Genomic DNA, 16063 nt, shown 5'->3' on the forward strand with positions numbered 1-16063 from the left:
ATAACGAAGTGCAGAAAATCGACGGACTGTGAACAATACTCCGTAAAGCGAATCCATTTTCCGGATAGAAATAAAGGCAATAAGGCGCAAATAGTTTTTCAACCATTCGCCGTTTCGAGACTGGTCATGTGTACTCACTTGCCCAAGTGGGACGAAATAGACTCGGAAAAATAAATCCTCTCATGGATCCAAAATCAAAGAAATGACAGTAAAATCAAACATATTCGGTCCAAATAGCAATGCTTTCCGTCAGCCATCGCATGCAATTGACGTGTTTCGGCGATATCGTGGACTTGCGTTTGGACTTGAAGATAAAGTCCGGAGCGGCGTTGATACCGTTGGTGATCAGATATGGGATTAGTCAAATGCATCACGACAATGCAAGGCGCATCTATAAAAAGGCTCCATGCACTCGAGCTCGCACTTCATCGTTAGCAGCATTTTTCATTACTGCTGCTACGGTTTGCACTTGTCGGCGTAAAGGCATCCGCGACGACGGCAAGAGCTTGTGCCCTGCTCACTACTTATCCACGCCGTTGAAGCCTGCAAGAGCCGGTCCAGCTCCCACACCTTCTGGTTGACAATGGCAGCGCTGCCACTCAGCGCTCCGCGCGATCACTTCCTTCTTTCTCCTTCGTACGCGGGCAACGAACCGCTAAGTGAAGTTAAAGCTGCTGATGGAAAGAGCGTCGTCAACCCTGCCTTCGTCCCGCCTGCTACGGCGTCAAACGAGGCCAAGGCAAAGGGTCGGAGTGTCTGGTACGATGCATTTCAAGATCCTATCGACGCTTCGAGACATGGGTACGCGTTATGAAAGCTCACTGAAGCTCGCACCTCGTGCTTCTGCGCTTGAAAGGCGCCCATGCTGACTGTGTGGTTGCACTTGCTCCTTGCCCCCCCCCCTTCACAGCTTTGACATTCACATCTACTACCCAGACTACGACGAGTCTGAAACAGACCCATCCAAGCTGCACCCCAAGACCGTTCATGCATTGGCCTTGCGCGAACGGATCCGCCGAGAGTTTCCAGAGCTTCGCTGCTACCGTGCATGGCCTAAGCCGGTCGGTCCACACGTGAGCTTGGAAACGGTTGCCTTAGGATGATCGCCCAAAGGCTGACCGTGGGTTCCCCGTGCGTGTTGCTTCAACTCGTATTTCTGCCAGCCCACGGCCATGTTCGAGCTAAACGTTTTCACACCCGAGCAACTCGGAGCGATCATACCGTTTCTCCTTGCAAATAGAGGGTGAGTGCAAGTTTTTGGCCCGCCATAGCAAAAATGGCGCTCGATATTGAACGGCACGCCTCCACGTTCCATGCTCACTCCCGCTAGCGACCTGTCAGTCCTCCTTCATCCCAACACGCACGACGAAATCAAAGACCATACTGATTTTGCCGTGTGGTTCGGGCATCCTGTTGTTCTGAACATCGACCTGCTGCTTGAACCATCTGCCAAGAGAGACTAGGATCATTATCACCAGCAACAGCAGCAGCAGGGGCGATGGAAGCATGGCTCTTTCAAGCCAGATGCCCTCAAAGTACGATCGAATGAGCCTCAACGAGGCTTGAATATATGATAGTGAACGCAATGACCACAGGCCTCGCACCGGAACATGCAAACGGAATTGTAAAGGTTCATTGGAATACAACTGTGCAATTCTCGAGGACAACATACGCGCAGCGGAGCTTAAACACACTCAGTAGCCTTCAAGGTCCAGGGCTTCGAGCGCCAAATTATCTCTTGACCCGTGCTCGTCGTCATCGTCGTCATCTTCTTCTTCCAGCTCGTCCTCCTCCTCGGCAAGCGTCTCCTCTTCCTCCTCTGCCTCTTCCTGCTCCGTCTCCGTCTCCATCTCCATCTCCGTCTCCATCTCCGTCTCAGCTTCAGCATCAGGCTCGACCTCGAGGCCTGCGCCCAGTTGCGCTGTTTGGCGCGCCTCGGGCGGTGGCAGGTAACTCGTCGGCGAGTTGATGATGCCGCCGTGCTGCATCGCCCGCGCACCCTCGTGCGATATCCCCTCGATTCGCAGCCATTGACGCTGTCTGTCTTGCCCCTTCGCATCCGCGCGGCTGCTATCGAGTACGTTCAGAGCGGGTGCAGAGAACTCGCGATATTTCAAGTCCGTTTTGTTGACGAGCGCGCCTGGTCGCGCAGGCGATGGCTGCGATGACAAGGTGGCTCCAACGGGGCTGGCGACAAGTGCATCAGCCACCTGACCAGGGTCAGTGCTACGGATGAAGCCGGCGACGTTCCCCGCGCGGGTGGGCGTAGCTTGATCTTCACACAGCATCAGCTTGCTGCCGATTGTCAAGTCGGCTCGCGAGGCCGAGGAAGAGGCGGGTAAGTCGATCAGACGTCTGGAAAGCAGCTGACTAGAGAGCAACGCCTCTTCGCCGATCACATTAGACGTTCCGGCGTTTCTGTGCGGCGAGGCTGGCTCGCATGGCGCGACGTCGCCGACATCTTGCCTGCCATCGCTGAAGCCACCACTGCTATGGTCGCTTTCGTTTCTGACTTGATTTCCCGGATCAGAAAAGAGTGTTGAACAGGTCCTCTCGTCCTTGCCCGAGGCAGACGATGTAGGCTTGGCCTTTGGGGTGGAATGCTCTGCAGCGTCCATCTCATCGTCGAGTACGACAACGTGATGCAGACGTCGTGCCTGTTGCGGAAGCATGCTTGTAGGGGATATCAGTCTTGCACCTGGCCCGTGGGTATCCAGCGAAGCTGTTGTGCCGCTAGCCGAAGACGCAAGAGCAATAGACGATGACGCTGCAGATGTCGCCTCACCCTGCACTTGCGCTTGCACGGAGAGCATCTGCAGCCTTTCAGCTAACATCTTCGAATGCGCCACTTCGTCTTGCGGCATGTGCTGCTCGTCGGAATAGGCAGAAGTGCTATCAACGGCAGCAGCCGCTGCAGAGCGTCCGAAGGCAAGCCCCAAGCCGACAGGAGCAGATTGTTGGTCCGTCATTGCGGGAGAGAGCGATTCGCCAACGCTGCTCGATGCGCTGCTGCTGCTGCCGCTGGCGTGGATATGGTGCTGCAGCCCACTGCTTCCTCGCAAATGGCATTGTGGGGTGCGCGTCCCACCGCGTGCACCACCACAGGCCTTCGCGTACTTCGGCGCATGATCTGGCGACGCGCAGTCACAGCTTCGGTTACTTGCAGCAGCAGCAGAAGAAGAAGCGTCACCGTATGCGAAGTGCATCGATGCAAAGGTAGGTGTATGCGGAGCACTGAGCAGCTCTGCTGTGTCGGCATGGCCGCTGAAGGTGTAGCTGGGGGTGCTGCTGCTGCTGCCGCTGCCACTGCCCCTTCCCCTGGAGCTGCTGGTTACAGTGCTGCTGCGACTCATGCTGGTGCTCCCACTTGCGTAACGCGAGTGCGGGTGCGACTGATTCGCCGGATGAGAATGCAAGGGCGAGAACAAGTCCTGGTGTTCGACGTGCGCACCTCTGTTGTTGCTGCTGCTACTACTACTACTACTGCCGCTGCTGTCGACGCCGTGATGAGAGATGATGCTATCATACAGACTCATACGCCGGGAGCGCGAGCGATTCGTGGACGTGCTTGTACTTGTGCTGCTGTTGCTGTTCAGACTTGAACCCGTGTTAGGCAGTCCAGCCATCATGCCCCGTGACAGATTCGAGTGTGAACTGGCGCGTTTGATGCCGTTGCCCTTGCTGCTTCTGAGACCACGTTCCCTCTCCCGGTGATGGCGATGATGGTTGTGATGAGGGCGGTGATGATGCTGGTGATGTCCATGTCCATGCCCGCTATGATGGTAATGCAGAGCATGATGTACCGAGAGCGGGTGCGATGGATGTGGCGGATGCTCGACATACCAATCTTGCGGCTCGAGATCGAATCCCAGCCTCTGGTGGAAATATGGGTGCGCGACTGGAAGCTGCAAGGCCCCTCTCGCAGTGGCATGGCTGATGAATCGACATACGTCCGCGTGGGACCATTTCAGCGCGGTAGCTGCTATGATGGTCGGAGTCGATGAGGTGGAGGAGGTGGGTTGGAAATTCATGGCCGGGGAGGACGAACGTGTCGAGGAAACGCTGCCAAGCATGTCTGTGGCCGTTGCAGGCATAAGCGGCATTCCTGTCGATGAAGAGGATAAGACGCTATCGGCAGTAGCACTGGCCCTATTGGTCGACTCGTTGTGCGCGTCAGTACTCTGCAGAGGCCTGCGCTCCCGTTCTTGCTCGCGGTTCCACCAGGCGAGAAACTCTTTTTCGAGATTATGCCAAGCCCACGGATCAAGAAGCGCATTCAGCGTGACCGCCTGTCCATTCTTTTGCAGCTCCTTGAATGCTTTAGAAGTAGACGAGAGCGGTAAGGTGCTCGCCCAGAGCCAACTCGGCAGCTGGCTTCGACGCGGCAAGCGCACGTGGACGGTCTTGCTTCCGCCCAAAGATGGGCCACCACCGGAACTTGCACTTGAGCTGACGTTGCCATTCTTCGCGATGTTTGGAGCTTCGGAAGAGGCGATGGTGGTAGATACTTCAATTGGTGTGTCGCCGAAATGCCGAACGAAATCGGTGACTGACTTTGGTATACCTTCTGACGGTATCTCGCGTAACGTCCGCAGCAGTTCGGCATGGATGGAAGGCATGAACAATCCTTGTACTTTGCGCAATATGGCGAGCAGGAGCGGCAATATGGATTGTCCATCTAGGTCATGTACGTAGAGCGGTTGGTTCTCGCGGCAGAGAATGACCTAAAGATGACCATGTCAGACATAGTTGCACCCGCCTCAATGACACGTTCGGAGCAAACGTACCCTGAGAGCTTCGAGCGCGCTAGCCTGGGAAATACCAATCGTCTCAACCTCCTTGACCTTTTCGCACTTGATATGTACGATCCGAACATGATGCTCTTTGCACCAGTCCAGCACGACCCTACCGCCTTCATCCTCGGCATCATCGGCGTACTTGACGAGCGATTTGGGCGTCAGGCTGAGGATGGTCCGCAGGCCGAGCTGCCGCAGGAAAGCCAGGTGGCGCGGCCGTGGGTGGGAGCCGCGGTACACAGCTTCAGCGGCGGAGGATGCTACGCTGGAGCCTCTTGTAAAACGCACTGCACCGTCGCGTGCGTCGCTCGACGATGGCTCCGACGCCGAAGAGGATGATGGCGGTTGTGGCGACGGCGGAGGCTGCAGCGCCGCATGGGGAGGTTGGGCGGTAAATGCTACGGGCGCAAAGCGGAGAGGCGGATTAAGCGCCTTGCACTGGGAGGATTGGTGCGCCATTATGAGTTTGGCTTCGAGCCCGAATTCGAACTGCTGCCGTTATTTCTGCAGGTAGGGCTCAGTCGATGCTTGACTAGGTCGGTGCCATCTCCGCATAGCGATGAAGGGCCGGCTATGACTTTGCAGGTCTCGGAGCGCATGAAACTCTTCGGAAAGACCGTACGTCCTCCTGCACCCCATTGCAGGGCCAAGGCAAGTGCCATACATAGGACGATAGCATGTATGGAGTATCAAATACCTCACCATTGTGTAATAAATACATCCTGCGCCTGTTCCGAATAGAATGATCAGGATGAGCTCGGTGACTAAGCGAACATTTAGTTGCCGAGCTCGACTGTTCTGTTCTGTTCCGTTCCGACTTTTGCCAGTGTGGCTAAGCCCGCTCGGATCCTCCGAGTTTATCGCCACGACATGAGAAGACCAAAGCATGCTACCTCCGTTGAGGATGAGGGTGGGGGTTTCGACGCCCCTCAGCCTCCCCTTCCTGGCTCATTCCATTCTTCCAGAACGTGTCGCTCGAATATTCAAGGTCAAGGCTGACACCCTGCGCGCAAGCCAGCCAGCAGTTTACTACTGAGGCGAGCCTCCACCGATGCCGGACACCAAGCCAGGTGTACTGCAGCAACAGGGTATAAAAACGTTTCCCCTTTCCATCCCATCGCTCGGCTTCCTCTTTTTGACAGCCATCACCATCGCATCATCCCTCTTTCTGTACCGCAGCCCATCTCTGATCACTTCGAAAGCTCAAGGCTCAAGGCCGACAGAACGAAAAGAAACGCAAGCACACGCCACAGACACTCAACCGCTGCTCGCACCGCCGACAGCATTCCTCGCAAACATGTCCGCCGCTGCGCTCCGCGCCACTTTCATCTCTCGCTCGGTCGCGACAAAGGTGCGCTCGATTAAAACGCGCGAGGGAGACGGTGCGCTTGTGCGCCGCTCGATCGGGACGCCCGCGCTGCGCAACCTGTCGCCTTTCCTAATGCTCGACCACTTCGACATTGCCCAAGGGGCCGGCTTCCCCGACCACCCGCACCGTGGCCAGACGACCGTGACACTAATGATGTCCGGGTACGTGCAACACGAGGACTTCAAGGGCCACGCGGGACTCATCGGTCCAGGCGACATGCAGTGGATGACGGCGGGCAAGGGGATCATGCACGCCGAAATGCCCCTGCACCAGGATCCTAAGACGGGTGAGGCGCTCCCGGCGCCAATCGGCCTCCAGCTCTGGATAGATCTGCCCGCGTCGTCCAAATTCACTGAGCCAACGTACCAAGAGCTCAAAGCGACGCAGATACCAACCGCCAAGCCCCGCAGCGCTGAGATCGTCGACCCGGAAGAGGAAGGTAGCGGATGGGAGGTCAAGGTGATCGCTGGCAAGTCACGTGAGTGCTGCTCTTCCCCCTCCCTTTCTTTTTTCACCTAAGTGTACTCTTTCACATTCTGAGCGTGACCTTTTTTATCTTTTCTTTGGGATGCAGACGGCGTCGAGTCACCCGTCCGATCACCGGCCAACGGTGAGTGCTGGTACTTTGACGTCAAGCTCGCACCCGGTGGCAAGATCTTCCAGCCGCTGCCGACTGGCTGGAACGCGTTCCTGTACACGCTTCCAGGTGGCAATATCACCATCGGCAGCAACGCTGCTGCCAGCAGTGGCGAGGAGTACCAGCCGTATCACACGCTCGTGCTGTCCAACAAGGCTGCGATCGCGTCCGCGTCGGAAGCGACGGCGATGGACCGCTCGCGGCAGGAGAACGGCGTCTGGATCGCACACGCCAGCACCACGGCTGCAGAAGCGGAAGAGGCGCGCTTCGTGCTCATCGCGGGGCAGCCTCTCGACCAGGAGGTATGGCAGTACGGGCCATTTGTGCTTGCAACGCGCAAGGACGTGCAGCAGACACTCCTCGACTTCCAGTTCAAGAGGAACGGGTTCGAGAACGCCAATGGTTGGGAGAGCAAAATTTCCAAACGCGCCAGGAGCAACTCTTTCAGCTAAGCTAGCTCCCTCATTGTTCCTTGCTCAACTCCAGCTTGCCTCCCACATATTGCACTTTACACAAGCCCACAGAACCGCGGCCCCAATTTGATTACGCTTGAAGCTCATTGCCGGATGGAGTAGGCATTCCAGAATCCAGCCGCAATGACCAGCTCAACGCCCCGTGAGACAACCCTCATGCCTCTCCGAGCTGTTGCTTGGTCGGTCGACTTGGGTACGCACCATCCGCACCAGTAGACCACTGCAGAGCGTCACGGCCCCAACTCGGCAGGGTCTTGGCGATCGGCGCGAGGTGGTTGATGAACGGGTGACAGATATACCTGCTCTCCCTCTTCCCGAGCGCGTCGTTGACGACCTTCTGCGCAATGCTCTCAGGCGTCACGAGCGGGCCGAGGAAACGGCCCAGGCTATGCGTGAAGATAAAGTCATTGAAGAGCGTCGTGCGCGTGTGCCCGATGATCGCGACGGAAGTGCGGACGTGCGGGACGCGGTACATCTTGTCGAGCTCGTAGCGGAGACTCTCGTACATGCCCAAAAGACCGTGCTTGGTGGCTACGTAGTCCGATTGGTGGCAAATACCGACCAAGCCCATAGTCGAGCTGATCGAGCAAAAGTGGCCGGCCTTGCGCTTAATCATGGCCGGCAAAAAGACCATTGCAGTGAGGAAGTGGCTCTTAAGGTTGATATCGAGCATACGCTGGACTTTCTGCTCGTTCAAGTCCAAGATGAGCGAGTGATTGTTAATGCCGGCAATGTTCAGTACCATCGTCGGCGAGCCGGCAGCGACGTTCTTTTCGTCGAGACCGCTTGCAGATGCAGAAGGGACATTTGCAAAGTCTGCCTTGATGCACTCTGCTACGGACTGCAGGTCTGACAGCGAGGATATGTCGCACTTATATGTCTTGACATTTGCTGTGTGTACATAGAGTCACGGGTTAGAGGCAGTCTTTCAATGTAACAATGGCAATTATTCTTACAGTACGAAGACCCAAAGTCGAGAATATCGACGGCGGCTACATTGCAGCCTTTCTGTTGGAGTTCGACCGCATTTCGTCGATTAAGTTGATCCTGAGCAAGGCAGATGGACTACCTCTTAGAACTCACCTGATCCAAAAGTTCGACGGTGGCTTTGCCGATCCCCTGCGCACCACCAGTGACGAATGCCAATTCCTGGCCCCACTCCTTCTTGCCCCTGATCCTTTGCGGAGCCCCTAGCAGCCCATTTCTCCAGCGCACATTCAACCAGGCGCCGAAGTAGACCCCCAGGATTGCGTATGCAAATTTCAAGCGTGCATCAACGATGGACCAGGGGTTGATGTTATGGTAGAGGAACTGGAGCAGCTGCACAGGTGAGTGGGCTGCTTGTAAAAGACGACCGTCGATGTAGAGCGGCTCGATGTTGCGGTAAATCACGTACAGTAGGCAGGCCCATTTGTTGAAGATGGGCAGTGAGACGATCCCATCGAGTGAGAAAAGGGAGAAGGACTGCATATTTAGCTGTATCTCCAGCTGGTGTAGACGAGCGAAAGGATCTTTCGATATCTTGCGTCTCAGGTTTGGTTCAGAGAACAAGGCAAACGATAATGCGAAGGAGTGAGAAAATCAACGTTCGACGAGGGGATGAGCCTACCCTCCCAATCTCCAGGCCAGAAAAATTTCGAAGTCTTAAACGTCGACAACGATGACAAGAACAAGGAGCTGGGGTTGCTGGAGATATCATGCTGTTGGTAGCGACGGACGAAATGCAACAAAAGCTCATAAAGTGACCTCCAGTGCCATTTCACTGTGCCCCACTCGGTGCAACACATAAGATATCAATCCCACAATCAAATCTCGGATGCCGCGGAAAGAGCTAACGACGCAGCCCTAATTGCATAAACAGTCTTTCAGTTCAAGAGTCGGCATTCGCGGAAGCGCTCTGCTCGCACAACTCCACTTTCTTGGTTCTTCCACTTAGAGTCCAGATGGACGCTTCGAGGTGCGTTTGCCCTGGAGATTAAACATTGGGTTTCAGATGCTCATCAGGGTCTGCGACCTTGTCTAATCATCGTGAATATCAGCCAAGGACTGGCACAGGATTGCAGGCTTCAGGCTTCACGGCTGCTTTCAGGAACGGGTGGCAGCAGCTGCGGCATACTCATCACAGCTGCTGGCGCCGGGTAGCGGCTAGCCAGGAAGACGGGTCTCCCTGAGTCGGCCTTAGTATTGTTTCACTGGAAGGACTGCAGCAATACGGCTATATATCCCGTGTAGGTCAGAAAGCCTGGTGAGTACAATACACAGCCGTAGTGCACAGGATCTTCTCTCACCTTGTGATCTCAGAAGCTCAGAAAGCGAATCGCAGGATCAGGATCTCAGAGCTCAGAGCTCCACATCTCAGGCACTCTTGTGGGATACCAAATTCTACCGTAGTCTACATATGATTCGCCTATATGTACAGACTGAGGAACACCTCTACTCGTATCTAGCCGACGAAAGTGAACGTGCAGCAAATGCACGTCAGCGGCGGGATGTACGCTGACACGCTTCTGTAATGGCATTTTCTGCTCTTCATCACAATTTACTCGCGTCCAATGTGGTGTCCTGCAATCTCGCCTGCTGGGATCGAGCCCTGTCCGATCTAAAATACGTCTATCATTTCTGGGGTTGAGGTCAGTGGAGACACAAGTCGACACGGACCACATTACCTTGCGTGAATTCCGAGGAACTTTCAATAAGTTTCTCTCATCCTACAGGGTATGAAGCACAAATTAGGAGTATTGGTTGGATTCAAACTTGTCAAATTGCTGCCCTTCTGCTGTGTCACTGATATACGACTGCGATAGACGGTCTTTCTATGAGTGCGTTTGCGAAACTGATGCAGGTGGAACGATACCAGGTCAAAAATATGCGGTGATTCCACTCGGAACCAGGGATGCCTACCTGGTCCGGTGTTCTACGTGCACCTGGAAGTAGGTTTGCAAACCAGAAGGTGATTTTAGGGTGGTGTTCCTGAGGTGGTATCCCGTTTGATGCCATCAACAGAAGGTTTGGTTGGTCGGCTTCAGAGCAGTGTCCACCCACCACTCCCCTTGATACTGTTTGACCCAAAAGCGCACCATCATTGGCGAGCTCGACACCTCGACCATCCATGCATAGGCTTAATTCCTGGCAACTTCACAAAATTTGCATCCTTACTCCCGCCACGTCGTGATGGTGGCTGGATTGAAAGTCACCTGTAGGACTGATTCAGGAGCCACGTCTCTTTAATACGGACAGAAACGGGAGTTGATCCGGCGGGTCAGTTTCATTCATGCACTCCGTATCCATAGAACCCACAGAGCATCAAATGCCCTTACTTCAGATGCACCAGCAACGCTGACGACAGCTTGGCGGGCTCCTTCAGCGCAAAAGATGTATACGTGAAAGTACTGTGTTATGGGGAACTTGTTGCAATATGTGTTGGAATAATATGATTACCGCATCGTCCGCAGAATACGTAGTAAAGTAAGTGCATGGAAAGGCATCCAACTGCTCTGGGTGCATAAATATTCTCCATGGCCAGCGTAAAGGAAAGACCGGAGGAGCAGATCAGCACCCATTGGCGTTACAGGTGGTCTCGCTGCACCAGGGGGTCGGTGCGACGCCTGCAACGCGGTCGAGGATGGCGGCAGCCCTTGAATAGCCTCTGCTGTCACGATTCCATGCTGTTCGGATTGCTGTGCCGCACTAGCGGCAGCTTCTGCGTTGACCTGAAATGGTTTCCCCACGATTTCTGCTGCTTGTGGGACCTTCTGCGCGTGGTTCACTCTGACCTCGCGGCCACCTTCTCCAAGGTTCGAGTTGGGCATGTAACATCGGTGCCATCCCTAAAATGCAAGCCTCTGTGGTTGCATGCGATGAAATTGTCACGGACACCTGTTTTGGCCAGCACGTGCAAACTCTCAGCATGTAACATGTGGGCTGAGATGCACCATGGGTTGCCTCTGACCTCATGGTACTTTGCCTTGTCTGCTCCTGCACAACCTCATGGAGTACGGACATGTCCTCAATGGAAGTTGATGTCACCTTCATTTCGTCAGCGACGACTTCAATCGCATTGCCGGACGCAGCGTATGTCCTGCCAGTGACTGTGCACGTTTGCAGCGTTTTGCGACGCTGTCAGTGGCGAGGGAACGCGTGCACAAGATGCGTCAGTGCTACCGCAAGCAAAACAAGCTTGCGAAGGGACTAGGCTACAAGCCGTTCATCTGGAGCAGAGACGGCGGGCGCCATAGACATCACGGTGATCTCCATCGGAACACCTTGGCAGCACCTGGACCTGAGAAGGAATATTTTGTGCTTGTCTTCGCCAAGAAAAGGTGATAATCGGTGAGATAATATGATATTAGTCGAAAGAACGCTACTGGAAAAAAATACTGTTTCTACTAGTTGAAGTTGGGCAATCCAGGTAGCGGACTTGAAACCCTCAGAGCCTTACTGGCCGGGCCTATAGTCCGTCGCCAGATCGGTGCGAGCTGCACACCAACTATAGCCCTTCGCCAGACCGACGAGAGCTGCGCGTTGTCGCTCTGAAGACACGGTCCGGCGACCGAAACCATAGGGAAAGCAACCAAAGTTGCGAGCAGCCAGACGGAGATTCCGGATCGTCCGCAATCAGTGGCTTGCTATGTCATCATTCCGCTCCAACATGCAGTGAGAGCGAGGCGCAGCTCAACCGGTGGCGCCAACGTGCGACAGGCGAAAGGACGACGTTCGTCGTGTATCAGCGCTCAGCTTTGCGCGTCAAAATGGAGAACCACGAACACGGCCGGTAAGAGAGCCTTCAAGGCGCTGCGTTCCCACTTTGGAGCTCCCCAGACCGAAGCTTTGAAGCTGCTATTCTTGGCTGCAGTACATGCAGCATCGCCGTTGCGCCGAGTGGCTATTCACGGAGCCGGCGAGGGTGCCGCTCTGATCTGCAGCGTCGACTGCAGCTGTAAGCACGTCCATGCCTGCATCTTCATCATCAGACAAGCCAGGGCATGTACCGGCCCTCTCGCGCCGCATCACAGCATGCGACGCCTGCAGGTCGCGCAAAGTCAAGTGCCTCTACCCACCTGGCAGCGACGGCCCACCGTGCATCCGGTGTCTCAGCTCCGGCTCCAAGGAGCTCCTGGACAAGTGCAAAGTGCAGAAGAACTTGCAAGACATTCTGGACGGGGACAAAATCTGGAAGGATGAGGTAGATGATGCGCTTGCAACGCTCAGGGAAGAAGTGCAGCGACTAAAACGACAACTAGGGGAGCGATCAAGTTCGCCGGAAGACAGGCGAGATGAGGCTGCTTCGCGGGCTGATTGGCCACTCGGCAAGCGACGGCGCCTACATCGCGAGCACACCGACATCCCTGCAAAAGATGTAGCAAATGATGATTCCTCTGGAGAAGGCCCCGCGGATTCGAGGTTGCATGTCGCAGCTGCCGCCCCGGGCGTGTTGCTGCGTCAAGTTACAAGCGCCGGTGCGCTACAGCGTCCAGCTGCATCCGTGTCTTTGGGGCGGCGCACTCAACCTAACGCAATCGGCAACGCCACTAGTGCTATTTCAGAATGGCTTCTCGATCAGGAACAGACTGATGGCCTGCTAAAACAATACATCGACACGTTGGACGGTTATGCGTACGATGTCATTGGCGGTCCCGCAAGCATGTGGAGTGCCGATCTCGTCCTATCACGTCTGAGAGTGGAAGGTCAGATGCAGCTCACGGCCGTGTGCGCGATCACAGCGATGCACTCCTCACCGTCCAGACCTGCCGCTCCGACAAGCGTACTCTGCGACCAGCTGTACCTGGAGTGCATCCGCCTCTCCGCGCTGCAGGCCTTCTCGCGCAACAGTTCGCTCGACGACATCAAGGCGCTTGTCCTTGGCTCGTACCATTTCCGCGAGCTGTCCTGGATCCTGACGTCTGTCGCTGTGCGGATTGCGACAGAGCGCGGGCTGCAGGAGAGCTACAAGCGGTGCTTGAAGGCTGCCCATGGAGGGGACACCGCCGGAGGGGCTGATGCAGAACGAGCGGCGACGCACGAAGACCCAGGCACGAGCCTGCACCCGCGCACCGAATGGCTGGGCGAGAGCAGCGGCGGCGGCGGCGCGCGTGACGCTGACATCGGAGCGAAGAACAATGACCGCGATGTACAGCAAAAGCAGCAGCGTAAAGCGTACGAGGAAGCCAGACTTTACTACCAGATCTACGTCGCGGACCACATGGCGTCCATTCCGCACGGGCGTCCACCGCTTACACGACAGCATGCTGCTATCAGAAGGGCAAGAGACTGGCTGGACCTGTCGCTATTGACTGGGCCTGATGACGGTGAGCAGCGCAGCGGGCGGTCACCCATGAAGCATGGAAGTGTGAGTTGCATCAATGACAAACGTTCCCGCTTCTCTCTCTCCCTTTCGGCGCCAGTGTTCCTCATTTCGCAAGTCGAGCTGCACGAGATCGCACATGATGTGCTGGACGAATTCGGCGTCGATGTGCACGAGAGGCTCAACCCCTCACAGCTGACGTTCGCCGCGAAGTTCAACGACCTCCTCGACCAATGGCATGAGGAGTGGCAGGCGACATTCGAGGCGCGCAGATCGTACTCGCGCCATCGCCATTCTTCGTCTATTGAATCTGCCGGGGGTGCCGCGGCATGTACGGGCAGCAGCACGGTGAGCAAACGACGCACGCTTGCGCTGGAGGTGGAGTCGTTCCATCGCTTCTACTACCATGCGATGCGGCTCTGGCTGAAAGCGCACGCGTTCAGGTGCCCCGAAGAGGAAGCGATACAGTTCGAGTCTGACGCCCCGACGTCATCGGACGCTGAGGTGCTGTACAGCATGGCGATTGGCGCGGTCCAAAGCGCGCACTACATCCTGCGCGCTGCAGCGCAGTCGCACGCAAGCTATACTGGCGGGCGAGCTGGCTCGTCTTGCTCCGACGCCGACACCGACGCGTGCAGCATCCTGGGGCTCAGGGAGCATCTGCGCGGCCTGCCGCTGTACGTACACACGATGATTGGCTTTGCAGCGGTCTTTCTGGTGCGCGTCTCGCGCTCCGCTGAAACGGCTGGGCTGCGCGGCTGCGAGCCAGAAGCGGTGCTGCGCAGCGTTGACGACGCCACAGCCGCGATCGAGGCGCTTGCGCAGCGCGTCGCGGTGCAGCATATTGCCCACTCCCTCGCACCTGGCTTGCGCAGCCTCGCGAGCGGGTACAGGTCGTTCGTCGCCGTCGCTGCTGCTGCTGCTGCTGGTGAGAATTCGTGCAGGCGGTCCGCCGCAGATCCGCCGTCGGCCACCCAGGGTGACTCCAGCGCCGGACACAGCCAGCGCGATGTGCTGCTCTGGGCGATCAGGACGCCGTCGAGCTCGGTGCACTTTGCGACCGCTTCCGGGACCAGGTCGGTGCTGCTGCGTAGCAAGAGCGCCATCGAAGCGCGTGCTGGCGCTGGCGGCGAGCGCCATCGTAGGTCCAACGTCAGCCACGAGCGCACGGGCGTGACCGGCGCTGCTCGCAGCTTAGGGCCGGAAGCTGCGCTCGTCCCAATACCGTCGCCGTCGCTGCTGCAAAACTTTCGCTGCGGACCCGACGGCGACGGTACCGTCATTAGTAGTAACAGTGGTGGCGGCAAAGACGCATACGGCGTTATGCACCTCTCCAATATGCTTTCATCCAGCAGGAACGGACTGCAACAGAAACAGCAGCAGGCTCAGCAGACTCAGCAGGTACCTCAGTCGTCCTGGTCATCCCCGCACGCGGAGGCGGAAGCAGCAGCAGAAGCGGGCGCAAGCCCTGAAGCCGGTTGCATGTTCTCCACGCAGCCGCCGGGCGACATGGCCGCTGCGACCCCGTCGGCATGGGCGGCAGAGCGAGGCCTGCTGACGGGCGCATCAACGGCGGCCGCAGACCTTGACTTTTTCCTCAACAACTTTGACCTGCTGAGCGATTTTCGTACGCTATCTGGCCTCGATTTTGCAAGCCTGTCACATGCTGCAGGAGGTACCACCACCACGGCCGGCGGCGGCGGGGAGGTTGCTCACCTGCAGTATGGCCAGCAGCAAGCGCAGCAGGAGGAAGGTTTGCAGTCACATTGGCCCGTGCATAATGGCCAAGTGAACGAAAATGGATACGGACATAGCAATGGAAACGGCATGGCGTGCGCGAGCGGCTATGCGCACGGACAAGGACCAGGCTACACGTCACATGATGCCTACAGCCATGCGCTGCACGATCCATCCACGGCGGCGTCCGTTGCTGGCAATGGCGCCCGTAACTTGTTCGCGGGTCTTTTTTGATACGCATGTACGCGTAGATGGGGGGAGACAGGCGTTGACGGGTGTGCTATACATGCACGTAGCTCTCTCGTTGCAACGCGCGTGCGGCTGACAGGCGGTGAGCTTTCGTACACCTTAGTGGAGTGAGTAAGCGCTGTCGCACAGCAAACTCGACGTGTCGAGCGAGGCCGAGGCTTGTTTTTCGGCTCGCGAGGGCTAGCTAGCTGGCAGGCAGGTAGGCAGGTTACGCCTCGAGTAAAAGTAGTTTGCGTGTGGCGAGACCAAGTGACCTCCTGGGTGGACAGCGTACAAATGTAACAAGAACAAACTGGGCGTCGGAGACGATCAATCCAGCGGCATGCCTGTTGAACTATATTCGAAGAACAAGCCATCAACCCAACACTCTTCCAGGTCGGCCCCCCCCACCAAACGCAAGTTCAAGCGTACATTCAACGGCGTCGTCACCATGTATCATACTCTTCCTCACTCACGTGCAATGAATTGCTCACATACTCTCAGAACGAGCCCTGTATTAAC

General features: G+C 56.5%; 6 protein-coding genes across 6 annotated transcripts; 3 read left to right on the forward strand and 3 right to left on the reverse strand.

Moving 5' to 3' along the window:
• Nucleotides 1–277: 277 nt before the first annotated feature.
• K437DRAFT_286703 (uncharacterized protein) lies at nt 278–1463 on the forward strand (the record flags this gene model as incomplete). The annotated part of the gene is made up of 5 exons (XM_013387122.1): nt 278–706; nt 746–801; nt 911–1073; nt 1164–1243; nt 1331–1463. The coding sequence occupies exons 1-5, from the start codon at nt 584–586 to the stop codon at nt 1461–1463; spliced, it is 555 nt and encodes a 184-aa protein (XP_013242576.1). The 5' UTR covers nt 278–583.
• Nucleotides 1464–1629: 166 nt separating this feature from the next.
• On the reverse strand, nt 1630–5452 carry K437DRAFT_257263 (uncharacterized protein). Its single transcript, XM_013387123.1, has 2 exons — nt 4788–5452; nt 1630–4724 (listed from the first exon to the last, which is right to left on the reverse strand). Exons 1-2 carry the CDS (start codon nt 5253–5255, stop codon nt 1695–1697), a joined length of 3498 nt encoding a protein of 1165 aa, XP_013242577.1. The 5' UTR covers nt 5256–5452; the 3' UTR covers nt 1630–1694.
• Nucleotides 5453–6093: 641 nt separating this feature from the next.
• K437DRAFT_278698 (uncharacterized protein) lies at nt 6094–7254 on the forward strand (the record flags this gene model as incomplete). Its single annotated transcript, XM_013387124.1, has 2 exons — nt 6094–6643; nt 6740–7254. 2 exons carry the CDS (start codon nt 6094–6096, stop codon nt 7252–7254), a joined length of 1065 nt encoding a protein of 354 aa, XP_013242578.1.
• A 175-nt stretch (nt 7255–7429) lies between these two features.
• Nucleotides 7430–8745, reverse strand: K437DRAFT_268953 (NAD(P)-binding protein; the record flags this gene model as incomplete). Its single annotated transcript, XM_013387125.1, has 3 exons — nt 7430–8166; nt 8232–8283; nt 8359–8745. 3 exons carry the CDS (start codon nt 8743–8745, stop codon nt 7430–7432), a joined length of 1176 nt encoding a protein of 391 aa, XP_013242579.1.
• Nucleotides 8746–10401: 1656 nt separating this feature from the next.
• Nucleotides 10402–11084, reverse strand: K437DRAFT_294992 (uncharacterized protein; the record flags this gene model as incomplete). The annotated part of the gene is made up of 2 exons (XM_013387126.1): nt 10402–10664; nt 10813–11084. The coding sequence occupies 2 exons, from the start codon at nt 11082–11084 to the stop codon at nt 10589–10591; spliced, it is 348 nt and encodes a 115-aa protein (XP_013242580.1). The 3' UTR covers nt 10402–10588.
• A 950-nt stretch (nt 11085–12034) lies between these two features.
• Nucleotides 12035–16029, forward strand: K437DRAFT_257266 (uncharacterized protein). Its single transcript, XM_013387127.1, has 2 exons — nt 12035–13580; nt 13677–16029. Exons 1-2 carry the CDS (start codon nt 12224–12226, stop codon nt 15545–15547), a joined length of 3228 nt encoding a protein of 1075 aa, XP_013242581.1. The 5' UTR covers nt 12035–12223; the 3' UTR covers nt 15548–16029.
• Nucleotides 16030–16063: the final 34 nt, after the last annotated feature.

The sequence above is a fragment of the Tilletiaria anomala genome (genome assembly GCF_000711695.1).
Source record: "Tilletiaria anomala UBC 951 chromosome Unknown K437scaffold_56, whole genome shotgun sequence".
Classification (NCBI taxonomy): Eukaryota; Fungi; Basidiomycota; class Exobasidiomycetes; order Georgefischeriales; family Tilletiariaceae; genus Tilletiaria; species Tilletiaria anomala.

Excerpts from the sequence above, each read along its gene's own strand:
- K437DRAFT_257263 (XM_013387123.1), bottom strand. The coding sequence starts at position 5,255 with ATGGCGCACCAATCCTCCCAGTGCAAGGCGCTTAATCCGCCTCTCCGC. Across the intron at positions 4,725-4,787 it reads GCGCGCTCGAAGCTCTCAGG|GTCATTCTCTGCCGCGAGAA; the intron begins GTACGTTTGCTC and ends GGTCATCTTTAG.
- K437DRAFT_257266 (XM_013387127.1), top strand. The coding sequence starts at position 12,224 with ATGCCTGCATCTTCATCATCAGACAAGCCAGGGCATGTACCGGCCCTC. Across the intron at positions 13,581-13,676 it reads ATTGACTGGGCCTGATGACG|TGTTCCTCATTTCGCAAGTC; the intron begins GTGAGCAGCGCA and ends TTTCGGCGCCAG.